A 27,500-nucleotide genomic window follows, 5' to 3' on the forward strand; every position below is an offset into this window, starting at 1 on the left:
TCAGAACATGACATGTGTTAACATAATTGCAAAAGGATTTTCTAATGATCAATTAGCCTTTTAAAATGATAAACTTGGATTAGCTAACACAACGTGCCATTGGAACACAGGAGTGATGGTTGCTGATAATGGGCCTCTGTACGCCTATGTAGATATTCCATTGAAAAATCTGCCGTTTCCAGCTACAACAGTCATTTACAACATTAACAATGTCTACACTGTATTTCTGATCAATTTTAAGTTATTTTAATGGACAAAAAATGTACATTTTTGAACGGTAGCGTAAGTCAACGTGCAAATATGACTTAATGTTAATAAATGTGTGAAAACTGTAGTGTGAAACTGTTATGTTTTGTGAGACTGTGTAGCGTCTGCCATCTTGGTCCATTAACCATCACACCAGGCAAACGGAACCCCCCCCCTACACACCAGGCAAACGGAACCCCCCCCTACACACCAGGCAAACGGAACCCCCCCCTACACACCAGGCAAACAGAACCCCCCCCTGCACACCAGGGAAACGGAACCCCCCTACACACCAGGCAAACGGACCCCCCTACACACCAGGGAAACGGAACCCCCCCCTACACACCAGGCAAACGGAACCCCCCTACACACCAGGCAAACGGAACCCCCTCTACACACCAGGGAAACGGAACCCCCCCCTACACACCAGGCAAACGGAACCCCCCTACACACCAGGGAAACGGAACCCCCCTACACACCAGGCAAACGGACCCCCCTACACACCAGGGAAACGGAACCCCCCTACACACCAGGCAAACGGAACCCCCCTACACACCAGGCAAACGGAACCCCCTCTACACACCAGGGAAACGGAACCCCCCTACACACCAGGCAAACGGAACCCCCCTACACACCAGGGAAACGGAACCCCCCTACACACCAGGGAAACGGAACCCCCCTACACACCAGGCAAACGGAACCCCCCTACACACCAGGGAAACGGAACCCCCCTACACACCAAGCAAACGGAACCCCCCTGCACACCAGGGAAACGGAACCCCCCTACACACCAGGCAAACGGAACCCCCCTACACACCAGGGAAACGGAACCCCCTCCCCCCTACACACCAGGGAAACAAAGTGATCACACAAAGCCAATACTTACAATGTTTCAAAGTGTATTTATTTGTTATTGTCATACAGTATCACGTTTCCAACAGTCTCACAGCATCAGATGCAGAATGCAGAGAAAAGGGGAAAAGGAAATCTCAAACTTAAACCATTTTCATTTTCCACATACTAAACAAAAAAAACACACAAAAAAACAGTCTCCTTCAAAAAAAAAAATAGAAAAAGTAGCAGTTACAAAACTAAGGAGCAGTCTGGAACTATAAGGACAACAGAACAGAAAGATGGAACTGCATAAATACATATATACAAAAACCAACAGCATCATATCTCCCCGTGAAAGCAGAGTGCAGTGTGTAGCAGTCGACGGGGGAAACAGACCTTTTACTGGGAAATCAAATAAGACTCGTTGATCCGGGAGGAAAATACGAAACACTTCAATAGTTCAGTTTGTTTGGATTATTGTTTCATAATGCGAACATATCCATATTGTCGCCACCAGTAGACGATTAAACATCACAATTACTAACATCACCATTCATGTGTTAATTAACAAGGGGTTTATTTAAATGGCTCATCTACATGCGCAACCAAAATCCTGCAAGCAAATGGGAGGCGTTTTGACCAGAGTCCTATGAGGCCTGGTCAAAAGTAGTGCACTACATAGGGAATAGGGTGCCAACCCTGGTCAAAAGTAGTGCACCACATAGGGAATAGGGTGCCGTTCGATACACATCCGATGACTCTCCAACTCAATGTTTCTCACTAGAATCACTGGTGTCCATACCAGGAAATGAGGTCACTCAAAGCCAACCCGACAACAAATCACTGGTGTCCAAACCCACCTACCAGGTCACTCAAAGCCAACCCGACAACAAATCACTGGTGTCCAAACCCACCTATCAGGTCACTCAAAGCCAACCCGACAACAAATCACTGGTGTCCAAACCCACCTATCAGGTCACTCAAAGCCAACCCGACAACAAATCACTGGTGTCCAAACCCACCTATCAAGTCACTCAAAGCCAACCCGACAACAAATCACTGGTGTCCAAACCCACCTATCAGGTCACTCAAAGCCAACCCGACAACAAATCACTGGTGTCCAAACCCACCTATCAGGTCACTCAAAGCCAACCCGACAACAAATCACTGGTGTCCAAACCCACCTATCAGGTCACTCAAAGCCAACCCGACACACCATTTTGTTATTACATTTTGCCAGGGATGCCCACCTCCCCTTTAAATACGGTAGTTTGGTAAATGCTTGTGTTAATCTCCCTGCTTTTAATACCGCAGAGGGAGAGGAACGATGAGGCGTTCGTGATAGGAAAACAAGCAGTGGAAGAAGAAACATTAAAATATACACCATCCCATTTGCACATTGATAACATTTACCTAATCCAGTATACACAGTGTACACACTGAGTGGACAAAACATTAGGAACACCTGCCTCCTCTATCCGTTGACGTAGGCTGACCAGGTGAATCCAGGTGAAGGGGATGAAGTCGATTATAAAATCTGCTTCCGAGTGGCGCAGCGGTCTAATGCACTGCATCTCAGTGCTAGAGGCATCACTACAGACCCGGGTTCGAATCCAGGCTGTATCACAGTGGTCTAATGCACTGCATCTCAGTGCTAGAGGCGTCACTACAGACCCGTGTTTGATCTCGGGCTGTATCATAACCGTCTGTGATCGGGAGGCCCATAGGGCGGCACACAATTGGCCCAGCGTCGTTAGGGGAGGGTTTGTCCCGGGGTAGGCCGTCATTGTAAAATAAGAATTTGTTCTTAACTGACTTGCCTAGTTAAATAAACGTTTAAAATAAAAATCAGCATAGATGAAGGGGAGGTTAAAGAATGATTTTTAAGCCCTGATACAATTTAGACAGATTGTGTATGTGTGCAGATTCAGACAGATGGTGAATGGGCAAGACAACAGAGTTAAGTGCCTTTGAACAGGGTATGTTAGTATGTGCCAGGCACACTGGTTTTGTACCAAGAACTGCAATGCTGCTGGGTTTTTCCATGCTCCACAGTTTCCCGTGTGTATCAAGAATGGTCCACCAGCCAAAGAACATCCTGCCAACTTGATTACAACTGTGGGAAGTAATGGAGTCAACATGGATCAGCATCCCTGTGGAATGCTTTCAACACCTTGTAGAGTCCATGCACTGACGAATTGAGGCTGTTTTGAGTGCAAAGGGTTGGGGGTGGGTGCAACTCAATATTAGGATGGTGTTCTTAATGTTTTGTACACTCAGTGTCCATTGGTTACAAAACGAACAATGCGGCCTACAGTTGAGTCTCAATACGATGCCTTTCCATTATTTATACCATGGCATTGTTGGATACTCGTTTCTGATTGGCTTGAAGGGCATTCTAGAGCGTGCATTATTTCCCTATTACACACAGTACATCAGCACGGTAGAATTCAATGGCTATAGTTCATTCTTACATGTTCTATGTTTAAGCTGCTTTTAAAAACAAAAGTATATTTGAAAAACGGCATTGTTGAATTCGATTTTCATTATAGCAAGCTTGGACAGATGGTTTGGTTAACAACTAAACTAGCAAGTCTGTTTGTTTGGTTCCCGTGGCAACTTTCTAGCTACTTTGCAAATGAACACATTTCTAGCGGCAAACGTGTTTAATTTATAGCTGGGGTATAAAAGCATTAATCAACTCAGGCTCTCTGGGAAATAGTGCAACTCAGTGGAAGGTTAGTTTCGCTCCGCTAGCGCGTCGTGGAACACACCTTCCACGTCGTGCATTATTTTCCATAGAACGTATAGCCTCTTGTTGATTATCCCTTACATGTTGTCTCAATAACACACTGACATTTACAATCAATGTCGAGAATTTTTTTCAATCTCGATGTCATTAGGCTCAGGATATTCCTCCAAACTTCAGTTCAAAATGTAATACAATAGATTTTCATAGATGCGCTCCATGACTTGAAGAGAGATTCTTCAATTTGAGTGATGCGCTCTAGGCCACTTTATTCAAGATGCAACTGAAACGTGACTATTCCAAAACCCTCCGAAAGACACACACACACACACACACACACACAGGTTGGAGCAGCCTTACCACGGAACCCGTGGAACAGTTGCTGTACGGGGTTAAGTGCCTTGCTCAAGATCACCTAGGATTTGATACCAACAACCATCTCGTTGCCTGTTCACTTCCCAAACGATTTTTCCCATCAGACCTCGGGTTTCAAACTGGCAACCCTCTGGATGCTGGCTAACCTCTAACTGCCAGGCTACCTGTTACTTTGGATTGGGTGACTTATGTAGACCAATGCAGACTGTTCAACGTAAAAATATGTCATCAAAGTCAATAAATGACGAAAACACTTTCTTGGCATGTATCTCTACTTGACATTTCGGGGTTTTTTCTTCCAGAAAGTCTGACAAGAAACAGAATAATAATTTCCGACAATATAAGTAACTATAAATAAAACATTCATGTTACAATAACATTATATTGTATGTTTCATGTGATTGGAAGTTTAACTGATCTAATCACAACTTGCTCAAGAGGATGGAAATGGAACAAAAGAAATTGCTGTTTATTTGTGAAAATAAAATGTGCATCTAACCATCATGTGACGACGTAGGAACGCTTGACGTATCACACACTAGTCATCATGTGATGAAGTAGGAACGCTTGACGTATCACACACTAGTCATCATGTGACGATGTAGGAACGCTTGACGTTTCACACACTAGTCATCATGTGACGATGTAGGAACGCTTGACGTATCACACACTAGTCATCATGTGATGAAGTAGGAACGCTTGACGTATCACACACTAGTCATCATGTGATGAAGTAGGAACGCTTGACGTATCACACACTAGTCATCATGTGACGATGTAGGAACGCTTGATGTTTCACACACTAGTCATCCATCACTGACAACGACGTGGATAGTTCATAGTAATAACAATATCAGCTGGTTTCTGGGTATGTCCTGGTTGGCACTTCACACCCTACTTTTTTCAATTGTAACTGAAATCAAGTATTTGTATTTAATGTAACACCTCAGATAACGTCACATTTAACCACGAGAGAGCCATTATAGATATACATGAGTATTTGTGTATTTAAAAAAAAAGAGAGACCAGAACGAAAATAAATATATATAAAAAAAAAATTAACTAAATATAAACAAGCAAACATTTCTCCCCCTCCCTCCTCCATTGAACTGGGATGTTCTTTACAAACAAGAATATCTGTCTTTCTTGGGGTTATTGAGAGGATCGGAGTTCAATAACACAGTTGGCTTCACGAGGCTCGTGGTTTCTTAAGAAAAAAAGTGGCTTCAAGGAGAGAGAGAATATTTCCATTGAAATACACAGAGAGCGTTTGTCAGATGTCTTGGGCAGATCTTCAGAGACAGATGGAGAAGAAAGCGGGGGGGGGGGGGGAGCGGAGGGGGGGGCTCACACGTCCACCACCATCTTTTTGTGTATGTCAAGGCCACCCACCACCTAGGAGAAGAGAGGAGGAACACAAGTCTTGAGTTAGGATTGTTATTCTAGTTCTAATTCCAATTCTAATTCCAATTCTAATTCAATTCTACTTCCAATTCTAGTTGAAATTCTAGTTCCAATTCGAATTCAAATTCTAATTCCAATTCTAGTTGAAATTCTAGTTCCAATTCTAATTCCAAAAGCAGGTTGGAACAGATTGATTCTTAACGCTATTGGCAACATGGTTCTACCTAAGAGAGACAACTCACTACTAGAATAACTACTGTATGCAGTTAACCCCTTAATACTAGTATCACTACTGTATGCTGTTAACCCCTTAATACTAGTATCACTACTGTATGCTGTTAACCCCTTAATACTAGTATCACTACTGTATGCTGTTAACCCCTTAATACTAGTATCACTACTGTATGCTGTTAACCCCTTAATACTAGTATCACTACTGTATGCTGTTAACCCCTTAATACTAGTATAACTACTGTATGCAATTAACCCCTTAATACTAGTATCACTACTGTATGCTGTTAACCCCTTAATACTAGTATCACTACTGTATGCTGTTAACTCTTGTTCTTTAATACTGTCCTGCACTCTCAGCTATTTATATGAATGAGTCTCTTCAAATGAAGTCACACAATCCCTCCACAACAACCTGCTCCAGCTCAAACCAATTATAACCATGGTCCAATCAGCTCAAACCAATCATAACCATGGTCCAATCAGCTCAAACCAATTATAACCATGGTCCAATCAGCTCAAACCAATTATAACCATGGTCCAATCAGCTCAAACCAAATAGAACCATGGTCCAATCAGCTCAAACCAATTATAACCATGGTCCAATCAGCTCAAACCAATTATAACCATGGTCCAATCAGCTCAAACCAAATATAACCATGGTCCAATCAGCTCAAACCAAATATGACCATGGTCCAACCAGCTCAAACCAAACCAAGCTCTTAGCTCCCTCAGTAGATGCCTACTGGATAACTTATTTGTATTGCTTTTAATCTTTTTAATGAATTTATCTTATTAACACTGTTCTCGCTAGCTATTTGTGTAGGTAGCTATCAAGTAAACGCAATGAGTCTTGGTGATTCCAAACTTCTTCCATTTAAGAAAAATGGAGTCCACTGTATTCTTGGGGACCTTCAATGCTGCTGTAGCTCTACGTACCATTTCTTCAACCTCAAGGATTGGTTTTTGCTCTGACATGCACTGTCAACTGTGGGACCTTATATAGACAGGTGTGTGCCTTTCCAAATCATGTCCAATCAATTGAATTGACCACAGGTGGACTCCAATCAAGTTGTAGAAACATCTCAAGGATGATCAATGGAAACAGGATGGACCTGAGCTCAATTTTGAGTCTCATAGTCTCATCATTTCTGCCATTATGGGGTATTGTGTGTAGATTGCTGAGGATTTTTATTTTTTTAATCATTTTTAGAATAAGGCTGTAACGTTACAAAAATGTGAAAAAAATTAAGGGATTGGGAAATACTGTAAAAAAAGAATGATCCCCGACTAGAATACAGTATTCACATATGAAGTGGACAGCAGGATGAACCATGACTAGAATACAGTATTCACATATGAAGTGGACAGCAGGATGAACCATGACTAGAATACAGTATTCACATATGAAGTGGACAGCAGGATGAACCCTGACTAGAATACAGTATTTACATATGAAGTGGACAGCAGGATGAACCACGACTAGAATACAGTATTTACATATGAAGTGGACAGCAGGATGAACCACGACTAGAATACAGTATTTACATATGAAGTGGACAGCAGGATGAACCACGACTAGAATACAGTATTTACATATGAAGTGGACAGCAGGATGAACCACGACTAGAATACAGTATTTACATATGAAGTGGACAGCAGGATGAACCACGACTAGAATACAGTATTTACATATGAAGTGGACAGCAGGATGAACCACGACTAGAATACAGTATTTACATATGAAGTGGACAGCAGGATGAACCACAACTAGAATACAGTATTTACATATGAAGTGGACAGCAGGATGAACCACGACTAGAATACAGTATTTACATATGAAGTGGACAGCAGGATGAACCACGACTAGAATACAGTATTTACATATGAAGTGGACAGCAGGATGAACCACGACTAGAATACAGTATTTACATATGAAGTGGACAGCAGGATGAACCATGACTAGAATACAGTATTTACATATGAAGTGGACAGCAGGATGAACCACGACTAGAATACAGTATTTACATATGAAGTGGGCAGCAGTAGTTATATATGATGAACCACGACTAGAATACAGTATTTACATATGAAGTGGACGGCAGGATGAACCATGACTAGAATTCAGTATTTACATATGAAGTGGACAGCAGGATGAACCACGACTAGAATACAGTATTTACATATGAAGTGGACAGCAGGATGAACCACGACTAGAATACAGTATTTACATATGAAGTGGACAGCAGGATGAACCATGACTAGAATACAGTATTTACATATGAAGTGGACAGCAGGATGAACCATGACTAGAATACAGTATTTACATATGAAGTGGACGGCAGGATGAACCACGACTAGAATACAGTATTTACATATGAAGTGGACAGCAGGATGAACCCATGACTAGAATACAGTATTTACATATGAAGTGGGCAGCAGTAGTTATATATGATGAACCATGACTAGAATACAGTATTTACATATGAAGTGGATAAAAAAAGTATGTAGACATTGAAGTGACCAGTGTCCAATGTCTCTATATACGTTGGGGCAGCAATCTCTAAGGTGCAACCCCCCCCCCCCCCACAAATAGGGTTGCTTGTTCCTGGTATCTGTAAGGAACAAGCAGGGATAGAGCATGTTCCAGAACTGTGCAACCCTCCACGAATGGGGTTGCTTGTTCCTGGTATCTGTAAGGAACAAGCAGGGATAGAGCATGTTCCAGAACTGTGCAACCCCCCACGATTAGGGTTGCTTGTTCCTGGTATCTGTAAGGAACAAGCAGGGATAGAGCATGTTCCAGAACTGTGCAACCCCCCACGATTAGGGTTGCTTGTTCCTTACAGATACCAGGAATCCTCCTATCAGAACTTTGGAAAAATGTCAAGAGATTTTCTTTAACCACCCCAACACAGTGCCCCCGTACAACACAGTTCCCCCGGACAACACAGTTCCCCCCCGAACAACACGGTTCCCCCCGGACATCACGGTTCCCCCCGGACAACACAGTTCCCCCCCGGACAACACAGTTCCACCCCGGACAACATGGTTCCCCCGGACATCACGGTTCCCCCGGACAACACGGTTCCCCCCGGGCAACACGGTTCCCCCCCGGACAACACGGTTAGACCTCAGACTTACTAAGCAGAACTCTTCGAAGGATATCCTGCCGTCTCCGTCCTTGTCTGCGTTGATGATGGTCTTGTCCACAATCTGCTGCAGCTGGGTGTCCTTCAGGTTGTTTCCTACCATCATCTTCAGCACCTGGAAGAGCTCTCCGTTGGAGATGTAGCCATCCTTGTCCATGTCGTAGATCCGGAAGGCAACTAGAGAGGGGAGGTGGAGAGGATGGGAGAAAGAGGTGTAGGAGGGAGTATGCAGGAATGCGCGTGTAAATAGACAACAGTGGTTTGAACACAGAGCTTTGTTTTGGTGTTTCGGAGAACGCCTCATCATTAACCATCAGGCATTCTGTTTCTACTGTGGCGACTGGAGGAGGGGAAGGAAGCAGGAACGCGTGTAAATAGAGAATAAACAACCACATAGCGCTTTTGGTTTTGTCTTTTGTCGTACACATCGTTGTGACTTTGTGAAACGGTGTGTAGATGGAGAGGAAGTAGCGGAGATGGATCTGCAGTAGATTTGTCTACTTACACCGAAGCTTTGACTCCTTGTCCCCCTTGACACTGAACTGTGAGACTCCCTCGATGAATTCTGATGGGGGGGAGAGATGGTTCAGAGTTAGTTAGACTTCATATGACTGCTTGTATGCAGCCTATGCTAGACTTTTTAAATGCACTACGGGAGTGATCACATGCAAATGCAGTACTTTATGCATTCATAAGTCTCTTCGTAAAACACAACAGCAGACTACTACTTGGGGCTAAATTCAATCCAATCCCATCGCTCCGTTTCGGGCTTTGCATCTTTTAGAACGCAATTCACAGTAAACGCGGCATATGTTGGATCAATTGCGAATGACCTTTAAACATCAATCACGCTATAACGTGGATCTTCAGCTGTCCGGATTGAATCTGGGCCTAAAGTAATAATAGTTGTGACTGTCCTGTGTCCAGGTGATCTAGTTGTGACTGTCTTGTGTTCAGGTGATCTAGTTGTGACTGTCCTGTGTCCAGGTGATCTAGTTGTGACTGTCTTGTGTTCAGGTGATCTAGTTGTGACTGTCTTGTGTTCAGGTGATCTAGTTGTGACTGTCTTGTGTTCAGGTGATCTAGTTGTGACTGTCTTGTGTTCAGGTGATCTAGTTGTGACTGTCCTGTGTCCAGGTGATCTAGTTGTGACTGTCTTGTGTTCAGGTGATCTAGTTGTGACTGTCTTGTGTTCAGGTGATCTAGTTGTGACTGTCCTGTGTCCAGGTGATCTAGTTGTGACTGTCTTGTGTTCAGGTGATCTAGTTGTGACTGTCTTGTGTTCAGGTGATCTAGTTGTGACTGTCTTGTGTTCAGGTGATCTAGTTGTGACTGTCTTGTGTTCAGGTGATCTAGTTGTGACTGTCTTGTGTTCAGGTGATCTAGTTGTGACTGTCTTGTGTTCAGGTGATCTAGTTGTGACTGTCTTGTGTTCAGGTGATCTAGTTGTGACTGTCTTGTGTTCAGGTGATCTAGTTGTGACTGTCCTGTGTTTAGGTGATCTCGTTGCGACTGTCTTGTTTTGTGGTTAGAGAAGGTAGTGGTTAGAGAAGGTAACCTAGTGGTTAGAGCAGGTAGCCAGCCTAGTGGTTAGAGAAGGTAGCCTAGTGGTTAGAGGCAGGTAGCCTAGTGGTTAGAGCAGGTAGCCTATTGGTTAGAGCAGGTAGCCTAGTGGTTAGAGACAGGTAGCCTAGTGATTAGAGCAGGTAGCCTAGTGGTTAGAGACAGGTAGCCTAGTGGTTAGAGACAGGTAGCCTAGTGGTTAGAGCAGGTAGCCTAGTGGTTAGAGCAGGTAGCCTATTGGTTAGAGCAGGTAGCCTAGTGGTTAGAGACAGGTAGCCTAGTGATTAGAGCAGGTAGCCTAGTGGTTAGAGACAGGTAGCCTAGTGGTTAGAGACAGGTAGCCTAGTGGTTAGAGACAGGTAGCCTAGTGGTTAGAGACAACCTTTATTTAACCAGGTAGGCTAGTTGAGAACACCTTTATATAACCAGGTAGGCCAGTTGAGAACACCTTTATTTAACCAGTTAGGCCAGTTGAGAACACCTTTATTTAACCAGGTAGGCCAGTTGAGAACACCTTTATTTAACCAGTTAGGCCAGTTGAGAACACCTTTATTTAACCAGTTAGGCCAGTTGAGAACAAGTTCTCATTTACAACTACGACCTGGCCAAGATCAGGCAAAGCAGTGCAACAAAAACAACAGTTACACATGGAATAAACAAACGTACAGTCAATAACACAATAGAAAGATCTGTATACAGTGTGTGCAAATGAGGAGGTAAGGCAATAAATAGGCCAATAGTGGCGAAGTAATTACAAAATAGCAATTTACACTGGAGTGATATACAGTGCCTTGCGAAAGTATTCGGCCCCCTTGAACTTTGCGACCTTTTGACACATTTCAGGCTTCAAACATAAAGATATAAAACTGTATTTTTTTTGTTAAGAATCAACAACAAGTGGGACACAATCATGAAGTGGAATGACATTTATTGGATATTTCAAACTTTTTTAACAAATCAAAAACTGAAAAATTGGGCGTGCAAAATTATTCAGCCCCCTTAAGTTAATACTTTGTAGCGCCACCTTTTGCTGCGATTACAGCTGTAAGTCGCTTGGGGTATGTCTCTATCAGTTTTGCACATCGAGAGACTGAAATTTTTTCCCATTTCTCCTTGCAAAATACTTTCGAAAGGCACTGTATGTGCAGAAGAAGATGTGCAAGTAGAAATACTGGTGTGCAAAAGAGCAGAAAAACAAAAACAAATCTGGGGATGAGGTAGGTAGTTGGTTAGTTGGATGGGCTATTTACAGATGTACAACTGCAGCGATCGGTAAGCTGCTCTGACCCTTCAAGTTAGTGAGGGAGATATAAGTCTCCAACTTCAGTGATTTTTACAATTTGTTTCCTGTCACTGGAAGGAAAGACGGCCAAATGAGGTGTTGGCTTTGGTGATGACCAGTGAAATATACCTGCTGAAGCGCGTGCTACGGGTGGGTGTTGTTATGGTGACCAGTGAGCTGAGATTAGGTGGAGCTTTACCTAGCAAAGACTTATAGATGACCTGGAGCCAGTGGGTTTGGCGACGAATATGTAGCGAGGACCTGCCAACGAGAGCATACAGGTCGCAGTGGTGGGTAGTATATGGGGCATTGGTGACAAAATGGATGGCACTGTGATTGGATGCATCCCATTTGCTGAGTAGAGTGTTGGAGGCTATTTTGCAAATGACATCACCAAAGTCCAGGATCGGCAGGATAGTCAGTTTTACGAGGGTATGTTTGACAGCATGAGTAAAAGAGGCTTTGTTGCGAAATAGGAAGCCGATTCTAGATTTAACTTTGGATTGGAGATGCTTAATTAATGTGAGTCTGGAAGGAGAGTTTATAGTCTAACCAGACACCTAGGTATTTATAGTTGTCGACATATTCTAAGTCGGAATCGTCCAGAGTAGTAATGGTAGTCGGGCGGGCGGGTGCGGGCAGCGATCGGATGAAGAGCATGCATGTAGTTTTACTAGCATTTAAGGGCAGTTGGAGACCATGGAAGTAGTGGTGTATGGCGTTGAAGCTCATTTGGAGGTTTGTTAACACAAAGAAGGGCCAGATGTATACAGAATGGTGTCGTCTGCATAGAGGTGGATCAAAGAATCACCCGCATCATTGATGTATACAGAGAAGAGAGTCGGCCCGAGAATTGAACCCTGTGGCACCCCCATAGAGACTGCCAGAGGTCCGGACAACAGGCCCTCCGATTTGAAACACTGAACTCTACCCGAGAAGTAGGCAAAGCAGTCATTAGAGAAACAAAGGCTGTTGAGTCTGCCAATAAGAATACGGTGATTGACAGAGTCGAAAGCCTTGGCCAGGTCGATGAAGACGGCTGCACAGTACTGCACAGTCTTTTTTGTTGTTGTTGAATTTTACCCCCTTTTCTCCCCAATTTCGTGGTATCCAATTGTTAGTAGCTACTATCTTGTCTCATCGCTACAACTCCCGTACGGGCTCGGGAGAGACGAAGGTCGAAAGCCATGCGTCCTCCGAAACTCAACCCAACCAAGCCGCACTGCTTCTTAAAACAGCACGCATACAACCCGGAAGCCAGCCGCACCAATGTGTCGGAGGAAATACCATGTACCTGGCGACCAGGTTAGCGTGCACTGCTCCCGTCCCGCCACAGGAGTCGCTAGTGCGCGATGAGACAAGGATATCCCTACCGGCCAAACCCTCGCTAACCCGGACGACGCTAGGCCAATTGTGCATCGCTCCACAGACCCCCCGGTCGCGGCCGGCTGCGACAGAGCCTGGGCGCGAACCCAGAGTTTCTGGTGGCACAGCTAGCTAGACCACTGCGCCCCCCGGGAGGCCCTCATTAGTGTCTTTTATCGATGGAGGTTATGATGACCTGTGACCAGCTCGGAAACCAGATTGCACAGCGGAGACGGTACGGTGGGATTCGAAATGATCGTTGATCTGTTTGTTCACCTGGCTGTCGAAGACTTTAGGAAGACAGGGCAGGATGGATATAGGTCTGTAACAGTTTGGGTCTAGAGTGTTTCCCCCTTCCAGATGTTGCAGTTCTTTCAGAACATCAGCTATCTGGGTTTGGGTGGAGGAGAAGCGGGGGGGGGGCTTGGGCCAGTTGCAACACTGTCACCCCCATGCAGAGCTGTTGGCCGGGGTTGGGATAGCCAGATGGAAAGCATGGCCAGCCGTAGAGAAATGCTTTTTGAAATGCTCAAATATTGTGGATTTATCGGTGGTGACAGTGTTTCCTAGTCTCAGTGTAGTGGGCAGCTGGAAGGAGGTGCTCTTATTCTCCATGGACTTTACAGTGTCACAAAACCTTTTAGAATTAGTGCTGCAAGATGCAAATTTTTGTTTGAAAAAGCTAGCTTTAGCTTTCCTAACTGACTGTGTGTATTGGTTCCTGACTTCCCTGAAAAGTTGCATATTTGAAGCTAGTGCAGTACGTCACAGGGTGTTTTGTGCTGGTCAAGGGCAGTCAAGTCTGGAGTGAACCATGGCATGTATCTGTTCTTAGTTCTACATTTTTTGAATGGGGCATGCTTATTTAAGATGGTGAGGAAAGCACTTTTAAAGAACAACCAGGCATCCTCTACTGACAGGATGAGGTCAATATCCTTCCAGGATACCCGGGCCAGGTCGATTAGAAAGGCCTGCTCGCAGAAATGTTTTAGGGAGCGTTTGACAGTGATGAGGGGTGATGGTTTGACTGTGGACCCATAACGGACGCAGGCAATGATCGCTGAGATCCTGGTTGAAAACAGCAGAGGTGTATTTAGAGGGCAAGTTGGCCAGGATGATATCAATAAGGGTGCCCATGTTGACAGATAAATTAACAGCAATACATCAGAAATACAGTGTAGACATTGTTAATGTTGTAAATGACTATTGTAGCTGGAAACGGCTGATTTTTAATGGAATATCTACATAGGCGAACAGAGGCCCATTATCAGCAAGCATCACTCCTGTGTTCCAATGGCACGTTGTGTTAGCTAATCCAAGTATATCATTTTAAAAGACTAATTGATTAACTGATTAAAGAAGCAATAAAACTGGCCTTTAGACTACTTGAGTATCTGGAGCATCAGCATTTGTGGGTTCGATTACAAGCACAAAATGGCCAGAAACAAAGAACGTTCTTCTGAAACTTGTCAGTCTATTCTTGTTCTGAGAAATTAAGGCTATTCCATGTGAGAAATTGCCAAGTAACTGAAGATCTCATACAACACTGTGTACTACTTCCTTCACAGAACAGAGCAAACTGGCTCTAACCAGAATAGAAAGAGGAGTGGGAAGAGGACTGGGAGGCCCCGGTGCACAACTGAGCAAGAGGACAAGTACATTATAGTGTCTAGTTTGAGAAACAGACGCCTCACAAGTCCGCAACTGGCAGCTTCATTAAATAATACCCACAAAACACCAGTCTCAATGTCACAGTGAATGCTGACCTTCTTTGGAGGAGATGCTGGCCTTCTAGGCAGAGTTGCAAAGAAATAGCCATGTCTCAGACTGGCCAATTAAAAGAAAAGATTAAGATGGACAAATAAACACAGACACTGGACAGAGAAAGATTGTAAAAAAGTGTTATGGACAGACGAATCTTGTGGTGTTCGGATCAAGAACACGCGTGAGACGCAGAAAAAAATAAAAGATGCTGGAAGAGTGTTTGACGCCATTTGTCAAGCATGGTGGAGGCAATGTGATGGTCTGGGGGCGAGGGTCTGGGGGTGCTTACGTGGGGATTAAGTGGGAGATTTGTACAGGGTAAAAGGGATCTTGAAGAAGGAAGGCTATCACTCCATTTTGCAACGCCATGCCATACCCTGTGGATGGCACTTAATTGGAGCCAATTTCCTCCTACAACAGGACAATGACCCAAAGCACAGCTCCAAACTATGCAATAACTATTTAGGGAATAATTAGTCAGCTGGTATTCAGTCTATAATGGAGTGGCCATCTTGATGAAAACCTGCTCCAGAGCCTGGACTTGAACCCGATCAAACATCTCTGGAGAGACCTGAAAATTGCTGTGCAGCGACGTTCCCTGTCCAACCTGACAGAGCTTGAGAGGATCTGCAGAGAAGAATGTGAGAATCTTCCCAAATACAGGTGTGCCAAGCTTGTAGTGGTATACCTTGAGGCTGTAATCACTGCAAAATGTTCTTCAACAAAGTACTGAGTAAAGGGTCTGAATACTTATGTAAATGTGATATTTCAACAACAAAAAATAACATATTTTTGCTTTGTCATTATGGGTATTGTGTGTAGATTGATGAGGGGGAAACATTTTTAATCCATTTTAGAATAAGGCTGTAGCGTAACAAAATGTGGAAATGCACTGTATATACACAGGTTAGAGAGTTTGGAGCAGGGGACTGCCACACTGGGCGCCGTGGAGCAGTTGTTGTGGAAGTGCCTTGCTCAAGGGCACAACGTCAGGCAATGACATCTACGATTTGATACCAGCAACTCTACAGTTGGCATTCTCATTTCCCTCCTGATTTTCTCCGTCAGACCCAGGATTCGAATTCGCAACCTTCCAGTCACTAGCTCACGTCTCAAACCAGCCTATTATATATATATATAGGGTGGCAGTGTAGCCTAGTGGTTAGAGAGTTGGACTAGTAACCAGAAGGTTGCAAGTACAAACCCCCGAGCTGACAAGGTACAAATCTGTCGTTCTGCCCCTGAACAGGCAGTTAACCCACTGTTCCTAGGCCTTCATTGAAAATAAGAATTTGTTCTTAATTAACTGACTTGCCTCGTTAAATAAAGTTGATTTTTTATTTGTATTAATGTATTGTGTAGAGTACTCTGTCTGTAGCCTGGGTGTGTGCCAGTCTGTTCCATATGGAATAGTCGTGCATAATGGCGTAGGAAAAAGCACAAACAGATCTGGGACCAGGCTATAGAAGGAGACAACAGATCTGGGACCAGGCTATAGAAGGAGACAACAGATCTGGGACCAGGCTATAGAAGGAGACAACAGATCCTGGACCAGGCTATAGAAGGTGACAACAGATCTGGGACCAGGCTATAGAAGGAGACAACAGATCTGGGACCAGGCTATAGAAGGACACAACAGATCTGGGACCAGTCTACTCTGGCTTACCCTTGAAGTCCACCTCTCCGTTTCCATCGGTGTCGAAGATGTCGATGACCCTCTGGACCAGCGGGTTCTGCTGGAGTTCAGGCAGGGACATGAACTCCTCCACGCTAAGGGATCCAGAGTTATCTAGGTCCAGTTTCTTAAACCTCTTTCCCAGACGCTTAATCTCATCAGCATCGACTGGAGGAGAGAGAGAGAGAGAGAGAGAGAGAGATAGGAGAAAAAAGAGAAGGAGACAGGAGAAAAGAGAGAGAGAGAAACCAGGCAGTTAAACATACAGTACACATTGGGAGCAGAGAGGTTCCAATACAGTGAGGTCATTTAACTGGCAGACCCTCTTATCCAGACATCCAGACCCTCTTATCCAGACATCCAGACCCTCTCGATGTGCAAAACTGATAGAGACATACCCCAAGCGACTTAGAGCTGTAATCACAGCAAAAGGTGGCGCTACAAAGTATTAACCTAAGGGGGCTGAATAATTTTGAACGCCCAATTTTTCAGTTTTTGATTTGTTAAAAAAGTTTGAAATATCCAATAAATGTCGTTCCACTTCATGATTGTGTCCCACTTGTTGTTGATTCTTCACAAAAAAATACAGTTTTATATCTTTATGTTTGAAGCCTGAAATGTGGCAAAAGGCCGCAAAGTTCAAGGGGGCCGAATACTTTCGCAAGGCACTGTATCTCAGTAAAAGGTATCAGCTGACCTAGATCTCCTGGAATATAGACATGCAACACATTAACACATGCCTGGTTACCCAGCAAACCTTGTACCAACACACACAATGACTACTGACTTCCTCCCTACCTACACAGACCTGATACAACAACAGACCATGGTACATCAACAGACCTGATACAACAACAGACCCAACACAGACCTGATACAACAACAGACCTGGTACATCAACAGACCTGATACAACAACAGACCTGATACAACAACAGACCTGATACAACAACAGACCTGATACACCAACAGACCTGATACATCAACAGACCTGATACAACAACAGACCTGATACAACAACAGACCTAATACAACAACAGACCCAACACAGACCTGATACAACAACAGACCTGATACAACAACAGACCTAATACAACAACAGACCCGATACAGACCTGATACACCAACAGACCTGATACAACAACAGACCTAATACAACAACAGACCCAACACAGACCTGATACAACAACAGACCTGATACAACAACAGACCTAATACAACAACAGACCTGATACACCAACAGACCTGATACACCAACAGACCTGATACAACAACAGACCCAACACAGACCTGATACACCAACAGACCTGATACAACAACAGACCCAACACAGACCTGATACACCAACAGACCTAATACAACAACAGACCCAACACAGACCTGATACATCAACAGACCCTGGTACAGACCTGATACAACAACAGACCCAACACAGACCTGATACAACAACAGACCTGATACAACAACAGACCTGATACACCAACAGACCCTGGTACAGACCTGATACAACAACAGACCCAACACAGACCTGATACAACAACAGACCCAACACAGACCTGATACAACAACAGACCCAACAACAGACCTGATACACCAACAGACCTGATACAACAACAGACCTGATACACCAACAGACCTGATACACCAACAGACCTGATATAACAACATACCTGATACACCAACAGACCTGATACACCAACAGACCCAACACAGACCTGATACAACAACAGACCCAACAACAGACCTGATACACCAACAGACCTGATACACCAACAGACCTGATACAACAACAGACCCTGATACAACAACAGACCTGATATAACAACAGACCTGATACACCAACAGACCTGATACACCAACAGACCTGATACACCAACAGACCTGATACACCAACAGACCTGATACACCAACAGACCTGATACAACAACAGACCTGATACACCAACAGACCTGATACACCAACAGACCTGATACACCAACAGACCTGATACACCAACAGACCTGATACACCAACAGACCTGATACAACAACAGACCTGATACAACAACAGACCTGATACAACAACAGACCTGATACGGACCTGAGACAACAACATACTTTAAAACACAGGCGGAAACAAACACAAAGATCAAGTTATCTACAAACATTCCCTGAAATCTTCCAGTTCAGTTGTGTTGTCGATGTGGGTAGTACAAACAGCCCTAGATGTCCCAGTCCCCGACGAGAGTTTCCTGCCCTGTAGAGCTCCTGCCATTACAGAGAATACTGATCCCACCTCGTTTTGTTGTTGTCCCCTCTCACAAGAGCATGGGCTAAACCCTGTAATAACACAGATACTAACAACAGTATAAGCTTATTCAGACACACCATGATCACGTGACCCAGTATACTGCCCCCCCCCCGCCTTATTAAATGAGAAGAACAAAGCAAAGCAGTGGAACTGGCTTTGAGGTCTAGTCCGCACCTTGGGGGAGGCGGGGTACTGTCACGCCCTGACCATAGTTTATTTGAATGTTTCTATGTTTTGATTGGTCAGGGTGTGATCTGAGTGGGCATTCTATGTTGTATGTCTAGTTTGTCTGTTTCTGTGTTTGGCCTGATATGGTTCTCAATCAGGGGCAGGTGTTAGTCATTGTCTCTGATTGGGAACCATATTTAGGTAGCCTGGGTTTCACTGTGTGTTTGTGGGTGATTGTTCCTGTCTCTGTGTCTTGCACCAGATAGGGCTGTTTAGGTTTTCGCACGTTTGTTATTTTGTTAGTTTATTCGTGTATAGTCTCTCGTCTCTCGATTTAAATAAAATGAATCACAACCACGCTGCATTTTGGTCCGCTCCTCCTTCCCACAACGAAAACCGTGACATCTAGATTTGAATTTGAGGACCCAAAGCGATGCTTTGCTACTCCATATTTCAAATGTCTTCTCTAAATCAATTGTGTGTTTGAGTCTGGCTAATACCACTATGGCTGCATTAACCCAGGCAGAACAATTCTAATATGTTTTTCTTCCCCCCCCCCCCCCACTAATTGATCTTTTGACCAATCACATCAGATCTTTTCACACCAGATCTTTTTCAGAGCTGTTCTGATCAGTCAAAAAAACAAAAACAATTAGTGAACAAAAAAAAGATCAGAATTGGTCTGCCTGTCTAAAGCCTTATTAGGTGTCATAACCCATGAGCTATCGGAGCAGACATAGCTGTACACACAACGCATCCTTAAACGTCCTGTTCAAGGCTAGGTGTCAGAAACATGGTTGAATAGCGCAGCCTGTACTAGGAGCAGGAAACTGGGCTGTTGGTTTTAGTCAGACAACGTGTTTGAGGCCATCAGTATGAGCAAGCGGGAACAGAGTTGTGTTCCTCTGTAGTTAAATTGAACCCGTCGCTAAGACAGTGGGTGTGTTCAATTCCTGCTGGTAGAGCCCGGGTGCTTACATCGCTAAGACAGTGTGTTCAATTCCTGCTGGTAGAGCACGGGGGCTAGTGTCGCTAAGACAGTGGGTTCAATTCCTGCTGGTAGAGCCCGGGTGCTAGCGTCGCTAAGACAGTGGGTTCAATTCCTGCTGGTAGAGCATGGGGGCTAGTGTCGCTAAGACAGTGGGTTCAATTCCTGCTGGTAGAGCATGGGGGCTAGCGTCGCTAAGACAGTGGGTTCAATTCCTGCTGGTAGAGCACGGGGGCTTACATCGCTAAGACAGTGGGTTCAATTCCTGCTGGTAGAGCACGGGGGCTAGCGTCGCTAAGACAGTGGGTTCAATTCCTGCTGGTAGAGCACGGGGGCTTACATCGCTAAGACAGTGGGTTCAGTTCCTGCTGGTAGAGCACGGGGGCTTGCATCGCTAAGACAGTGGGTTCAATTCCTGCTGGTAGAGCACGGGGGCTAGCGTCGCTAAGACAGTGGGTTAAATTCCTGCTGGGAGAGCATGGGGGCTAGCGTCGCTAAGACAGTGGGTTCAATTCCTGCTGGTAGAGCACGGGGGCTTACATCGCTAAGACAGTGGGTTCAATTCCTGCTGGTAGAGCACGGGGGCTAGCGTCGCTAAGACAGTGGGTTCAATTCCTGCTGGTAGAGCACGGGGGCTTACATCGCTAAGACAGTGGGTTCAGTTCCTGCTGGTAGAGCACGGGGGCTTGCATCGCTAAGACAGTGGGTTCAATTCCTGCTGGTAGAGCCCGGGGGCTAGCGTCGCTAAGAGAGTGGGTTCAATTCCTGCTTGTAGAGCCCGGGGGCTAGCGTCGCTAAGACAGTGGGTTCAATTCCTGCTGGTAGAGCACGGGGGCTAGCGTCACTAAGACAGTGGGTTCAATTCCTGCTGGTAGAGCACGGGGGGGCTAAGACAGTGGGTTCAATTCCTGCTGTTAGCGTTGCTAAGACAGTGGGTTCAATTCCTGCTGGTTGAGCACGGGGCTAGCGTTGCTAAGACAGTGGGTTCAATTCCTGCTGGTAGAGCCCGGGTGCTAGCGTCGCTAAGACAGTGGGTTCAATTCCTGCTGGTAGAGCCCGGGGGCTAGCGTCGCTAACAGAGTGGGTTCAATTCCTGCTGGTAGAGCCCGGGGGCTAGCGTCGCTAAGACAGTGGGTTCAATTCCTGCTGGTAGAGCACGGGGGCTAGCGTCGCTAAGACAGTGGATTCAATTCCTGCTGGTAGAGCACGGGGGCTAGTGTCGCTAAGACAGTGTGTTCAATTCCTGCTGGTAGAGCACAGGGGCTAGCGTCGCTAAGACAGTGGGTTCAATTCCTGCTGGTAGAGCACGGGGCTTACATCGCTAAGACAGTGGGTTCAATTCCTGCTGGTAGAGCACGGGGCTAGTGTCGCTAAGACAGTGGGTTCAATTCCTGCTGGTAGAGCACGGGGGCTAGCGTCGCTAAGACAGTGGGTTCAATTCCTGCTGGTAGAGCACGGGGGCTAGCGTCACTAAGACAGTGGGTTCAATTCCTGCTGGTAGAGCACGGGGGCTAGCGTTGCTAAGACAGTGGGTTCAATTCCTGCTGTTAGAGCCCGGGGGCTTGCGTCGCTAAGACAGTGGGTTCAATTCCTGCTGGTAGAGCACGGGGGCTAGCGTTGCTAAGACAGTGGGTTCAATTCCTGCTGGTTGAGCACGGGGGCTAGCGTTGCTAAGACAGTGGGTTCAATTCCTGCTGGTAGAGCCCGGGTGCTAGCGTCGCTAAGACAGTGGGTTCAATTCCTGCTGGTAGAGCCCGGGGGCTAGCGTCGCTAACAGAGTGGGTTCAATTCCTGCCGGTAGAGCCCGGGGGCTAGCGTCGCTAAGACAGTGGGTTCAATTCCTGCTGGTAGAGCACGGGGGCTAGCGTCGCTAAGACAGTGGATTCAATTCCTGCTGGTAGAGCACGGGGGCTAGTGTCGCTAAGACAGTGTGTTCAATTCCTGCTGGTAGAGCACAGGGGCTAGCGTCGCTAAGACAGTGGGTTCAATTTCTGCTGGTAGAGCACGGGGGCTAGTGTCGCTAAGACAGTGGGTTCAATTCCTGCTGGTAGAGCCCGGGTGCTAGCGTCGCTAAGACAGTGGGTTCAATTCCTGCTGGTAGAGCACGGGGGCTTACATCGCTAAGACAGTGGATTCAATTCCTGCTGGTAGAGCACGGGGGCTAGCGTCGCTAAGACAGTGGATTCAATTCCTGCTGGTAGAGCACGGGGGCTTACATCGCTAAGACAGTGGGTTCAATTCCTGCTGGTAGAGCACGGGGGCTAGCGTCGCTAAGACAGTGGGTTCAATACCTGCTGGTAGAGCACGGGGACTAGCGTAGCTAAGACAGTGGGTTCAATTCCTGCTGGTAGAGCACGGGGGCTAGCGTCGCTAAGACAGTGGGTTCAATTCCTGCTGGTAGAGCACGGGGGCTTGCGTCGCTAAGACAGTGAATTCAATTCCTGCTGGAACCACCGATACCAGAATGTGTGTGTGAATGACTGCAAGTTGGTTTGGGTAAAAGCGTCTCCCTAGCTTGAAATGTCTCCAAGTATTCAGATCCCTAGACCTTTTCCCCTCGTTGTGTTACGTAACAGCCTTATTCTAAAATGGATTCAATAGTTTTTTTCCCCTCATCAATCTACACAAAATAACCCATAATGACAAACCAAAAACTACACCCACTTTATCTCTGTGTTTCTCCTGTTCTTTAGGTTGTTGAACAGAGCCTTTATCTCTGTGTTTCTCCTGTTCTTTAGGTTGTTGAACAGGGCCTTTATCTCTGTGTGTCTCCTGTTCTTTAGGTTGTTGAACAGAGCCTTTATCTCTGTGTGTCTCCTGTTCTTTAGGTTGTTGAAATGAGCCTTTATCTCTGTGTTTCTCCTGTTCTTTAGGTTGTTGAACAGAGCCTTTATCTCTGTGTTTCTCCTGTTCTTTAGGTTGTTGAACAGAGCCTTTATCTCTGTGTTTCTCCTGTTCTTTAGGTTGTTGAACAGGGCCTTTATCTCTGTGTTTCTCCTGTTCTTTAGGTTGTTGAACAGAGCCTTTATCTCTGTGTGTCTCCTGTTCTTTAGGTTGTTGAAATGAGCCTTTATCTCTGTGTTTCTCCTGTTCTTTAGGTTGTTGAACAGGGCCTTTATCTCTGTGTGTCTCCTGTTCTTTAGGTTGTTGAACAGGGCCTTTATCTCTGTGTTTCTCCTGTTCTTTAGGTTGTTGAACAGAGCCTTTATCTCTGTGTGTCTCCTGTTCTTTAGGTTGTTGAACAGGGCCTTTATCTCTGTGTGTCTCCTATCCTTTAGGTTGTTGAACAGGGCATTTATCTCTGTGTTTCTACTGTTCTTTAGGTTGTTGAACAGAGCCTTTATCTCTGTGTTTCTCCTGTTCTTTAGGTTGTTGAACAGGGCCTTTATCTCTGTGTGTGTCCTGTTTTTTAGGTTGTTGAACAGGGCCTTTATCTCTGTGTGTCTCCTGTTCTTTAGGTTGTTGAACAGGGCCTTTATCTCTGTGTGTGTCCTGTTCTTTAGGTTGTTGAACAGGGCCTTTATCTCTGTGTGTCTCCTGTTCTTTAGGTTGTTGAACAGGGCCTTTATCTCTGTGTTTCTCCTGTTCTTTAGGTTGTTGAACAGGGCCTTTATCTCTGTGTGTCTCCTGTTCTTTAGGTTGTTGAAAAGGGCCTTTATCTCTGTGTGTCTCCTGTTCTTTAGGTTGTTGAACAGGGCCTTTATCTCTGTGTTTCTCCTGTTCTTTAGGTTGTTGAACAGGGCATTTATCTCTGTGTTTCTACTATTCTTTAGGTTGTTGAACAGGACCTTTATCTCTGTGTTTCTACTGTTCTTTAGGTTGTTGAACAGGGCCTTTATCTCTGTTTCTCCTGTTCTTTAGGTTGTTGAACAGAGCCTTTATCTCTGTGTTTCTCCTGTTCTTTAGGTTGTTGAACAGAGCCTTTATCTCTGTGTGTCTCCTGTTCTTTAGGTTGTTGAACAGGGCCTTTATCTCTGTGTGTCTCCTGTTCTTTAGGTTGTTGAAATGAGCCTTTATCTCTGTGTTTCTCCTGTTAGGTTTGTTCCAGCCACTCCCTATCCTAGGTTGGTGTGGGTTTATATATTTTAGTTTGTATGATATCAGGCAGGTGAGTTCTGAAAGGCAGGTCCAGTTGGTGACTCAGTATTCACCACAAGCTGCATGTCCAGGTGTCACAGTATTCACCACTAGATCCATGTCCAGTGGGTGTCTCAGTATTCACCACTAGATCCATGTCCAGTGGGTGTCTCAGTATTCACCACTAGCTCCATGTCCAGGTGACTCAGTCTTCACCACCAGCTCCAAGTCCAGGTGTCCCAATATTCACCACTAGCTCCATGTCCAGGTGTCTCAGTATTCACCACTAGCTCCATGTCCAGGTGTCTCAATATTCACCACAAGCTCCATGTCCAGGTGTCTCAGTATTCATCACTAGCTCCATGTCCAGGTGTCTCAATATTCACCACTAGCTCCATGTCCAGGTGTCTCGGTATTCATCACTAGCTCCATGTCCAGTTGGTGTCTCAGTATTCACCACTAGATCCAGGTCCAGGTCCAGTTGGTGTCTCAGTATTCACCACTAGCTCCATGTCCAGGTGTCTCAGTATTCACCACTAGCTCCATGTCCAGGTGTCTCAGTATTCACCACTAGCTCCATGTCCAGGTGTCTCAGTATTCACCACTAGCTCCATGTCCAGGTGTCTCAGTATTCACCACTAGCTCCATGTCCAGGTGTCTCAGTATTCACCACTAGCTCCATGTCCAGGTGTCTCAGTATTCACCACTAGCTCCATGTCCAGGTGTCTCAGTATTCACCACTAGCTCCATGTCCAGGTGTCTCAGTATTCACCACTAGCTCCATGTCCAGGTGTCTCAGTATTCACCACTAGCTCCATGTCCAGGTGTCTCAGTATTCACCACTAGCTCCATGTCCAGGTGTCTCAGTATTCACCACTAGCTCCATGTCCAGGTGTCTCAGTATTCACCACTAGCTCCATGTCCAGGTGTCTCAGTATTCACCACTAGCTCCATGTCCAGGTGTCTCAGTATTCACCACTAGATCCAGGTCCAGGTGTCTCAGTATTCACCACTAGCTCCATGTCCAGGTGTCTCAGTATTCACCACTAGCTCCAGGTCCAGTTGGTGTCTCAGTATTCACCACTAGCTCCATGTCCAGATGTCTCAGTATTCACCACTAGCTCCATGTCCAGGTGTCTCAGTATTCACCACTAGCTCCATGTCCAGGTGTCTTAGTATTCACCACTAGCTCCATGTCCAGGTGTCTCAGTATTCACCACTAGCTCCATGTCCAGGTGTCTCAGTATTCACCACTAGCTCCATGTCCAGGTGTCTCAGTATTCACCACTAGCTCCATGTCCAGGTGTCTCAGTATTCACCACTAGCTTACAGAACTCATGTTAAAACACCACCTTCCTGATATCATACAAACTAAAATGAGAAGACTTTGCCTTTGTTTTGGTTTGTTTGGTTGTCAATTAGGGTGTGCAGGGTGAATACATGGTCTGTTGTACGGTAATTTGGTAAAAAGCCAATTTGACATTTGCTCAGTACATTGTTTTCATTGAGGAAATGTACTTGTCTGCTGTTAATGATAATGCAGAGGATTTTCCCAAGGTTACTGTTGACGCATATTCCACGGTAGTTATTGGGGTCAAATTTGTCTCCAATTTTGTGGATTGGGGTGATCAGTCCTTGGTTCCAAATATTGGGGAAGATGCCAGAGCTAAGGATGATGTTAAAGAGTTTTAGTATAGCCAATTGGAATTTGTTGTCTATATATTTGATCATTTCATTGAGGATACCATCAACACCACAGGCCTTTTTGGGTTGGAGGGTTTTTATTTTGTCCTGTAACTCATTCAATGTAATTGTAGAATCCAGTGAGTTCTGGTAGTCTTTAATAGTTGATTCTAAGATCTGTATTTGATCATGTATATATTTTTGCTCTTTATTCTTTGTTATAGAGCCAAAAAGAAGAGAGAAGTGGTTTACCCATACATCTCCATTTTGGATAGATAATTCTTCGTGTTGTTGTTTGTTTAGTGTTTTCCAATTTTCCCAGAAGTGGTTAGAGTCTATGGATTCTTCAATTACATTGAGCTGATTTCTGACATGCTGTTCCTTCTTTTTCCCTAGTGTATTTCTGTATTGTTTTAGTGATTCACCATTGTGAAGGCGTAGACTCAGGTTTTCCGGGTCTCTATGTTTTTGGTTGGACAGGTTTCTCAATTTCTTCCTTAGATTTTTGCATTCTTCATCAAACCATTTGTCATTGTTGTTAATTTTCTTCGGTTTTCTATTTGAGATTTTTAGATTTGATAGGGAAGCTGAGAGGTCAAATATACTGTTGAGATTTTCTACTGCCAAGTTTACACCTTCACTATTACAGTGGAACATTTTACCCAGGAAATTGTCTAAAAGGGATTGAATTTGCTGTTGCCTAATTGTTTTTTGGTAGGTTTCCAAACTGCATTCCTTCCATCTATAGCATTTCTTAATTAATGTTACTCAGTTACTTTGGCTTTGATGCCTCATGATTGAGTATTGCTCTGTTTAAGTAGACTGTGGTTTTGCTGTGGTCTGATAGGGGTGTCAGTGGGCTGACTGTGAACGCTCTGAGAGACTCTGGGTTGAGGTCAGTGATAAAGTAGTCTACAGTACTACTGCCAAGAGATGAGCTATAGGTGTACCTACCATAGGAGTCCCCTCGAAGCCTACCATTGACTATGTACATACCCAGCGTGCGACAGAGCTGCAGGAGTTGTGACCCGTTTTTGTTGGTTATGTTGTCATAGTTGTGCCTAGGGGGGCATATGTGGGAGGGAATGCTGTCACCTCCAGGTAGGTGTTTGTCCCCCTGTGTGCTGAGGGTGTCAGGTTCTTGTCCGGTTTTGGCATTTAGGTCACCACAGACTAGTACATGTCCCTGGGCCTGGAAATGATTGATTTCCCCCTCCAGGATGGAGAAGCTGTCTTCATTAAAGTATGGGGATTCTAGTGGGGGGATATAGGTAGCACACAGGAGGACATTTTTCTCTGTTAGAATAATTTCCTTCTGAATTTCTAGCCAAATGTAGAATGTTCCTGTTTTGATTAATTTAATGGAGTGAGTTAGGTCTGCTCTATTCCTAATTAGCATACCCCCTGAGTCCCTTCCCTGCATCTCTCTCTGTCTCTCTCTCTGCATCTCTCTCTGTCTCCCTCTCTCTCTCTCTCTCCCCCTCTAACTCTCGGTCTCCCTCTCTCTCTCTCTCTCTGTCTCTCTCTCTGCATCTCTCCCCCTCTCTCTCTCTCTCTCTCTCTCCCCCTCTAACTCTTGGTCTGCATCTCTCTCTCTCTCTCTCTCTATCTCTGCATCTCTCTCTGTCTCTCTCTCTCTCTCTCTCCCACTCTCTT

At 45.0% G+C, this 27,500-nt stretch overlaps 1 protein-coding gene across 1 annotated transcript in view; it reads right to left on the minus strand.

Moving 5' to 3' along the window:
- Positions 1-1,128: 1,128 nt before the first annotated feature.
- The window catches only part of LOC135523356 (calcineurin subunit B type 1-like), a 64,294-nt gene continuing 37,922 nt past the window's right edge, over positions 1,129-27,500 (minus strand). The window contains exons 3-6 of the mRNA XM_064949977.1: positions 16,632-16,808; positions 9,497-9,556; positions 8,984-9,168; positions 1,129-5,599 (exon numbers count right to left, since the gene is read on the minus strand). Of these exons, the coding sequence (XP_064806049.1) occupies positions 5,552-5,599; positions 8,984-9,168; positions 9,497-9,556; positions 16,632-16,808 (470 nt within the window). The 3' untranslated portion in view covers positions 1,129-5,551. The remainder of the gene's footprint in view (positions 5,600-8,983; positions 9,169-9,496; positions 9,557-16,631; positions 16,809-27,500) is intronic.

Source organism: Oncorhynchus masou, chromosome 31 (assembly GCF_036934945.1).
Source record: "Oncorhynchus masou masou isolate Uvic2021 chromosome 31, UVic_Omas_1.1, whole genome shotgun sequence".
Classification (NCBI taxonomy): Eukaryota; Metazoa; Chordata; class Actinopteri; order Salmoniformes; family Salmonidae; genus Oncorhynchus; species Oncorhynchus masou.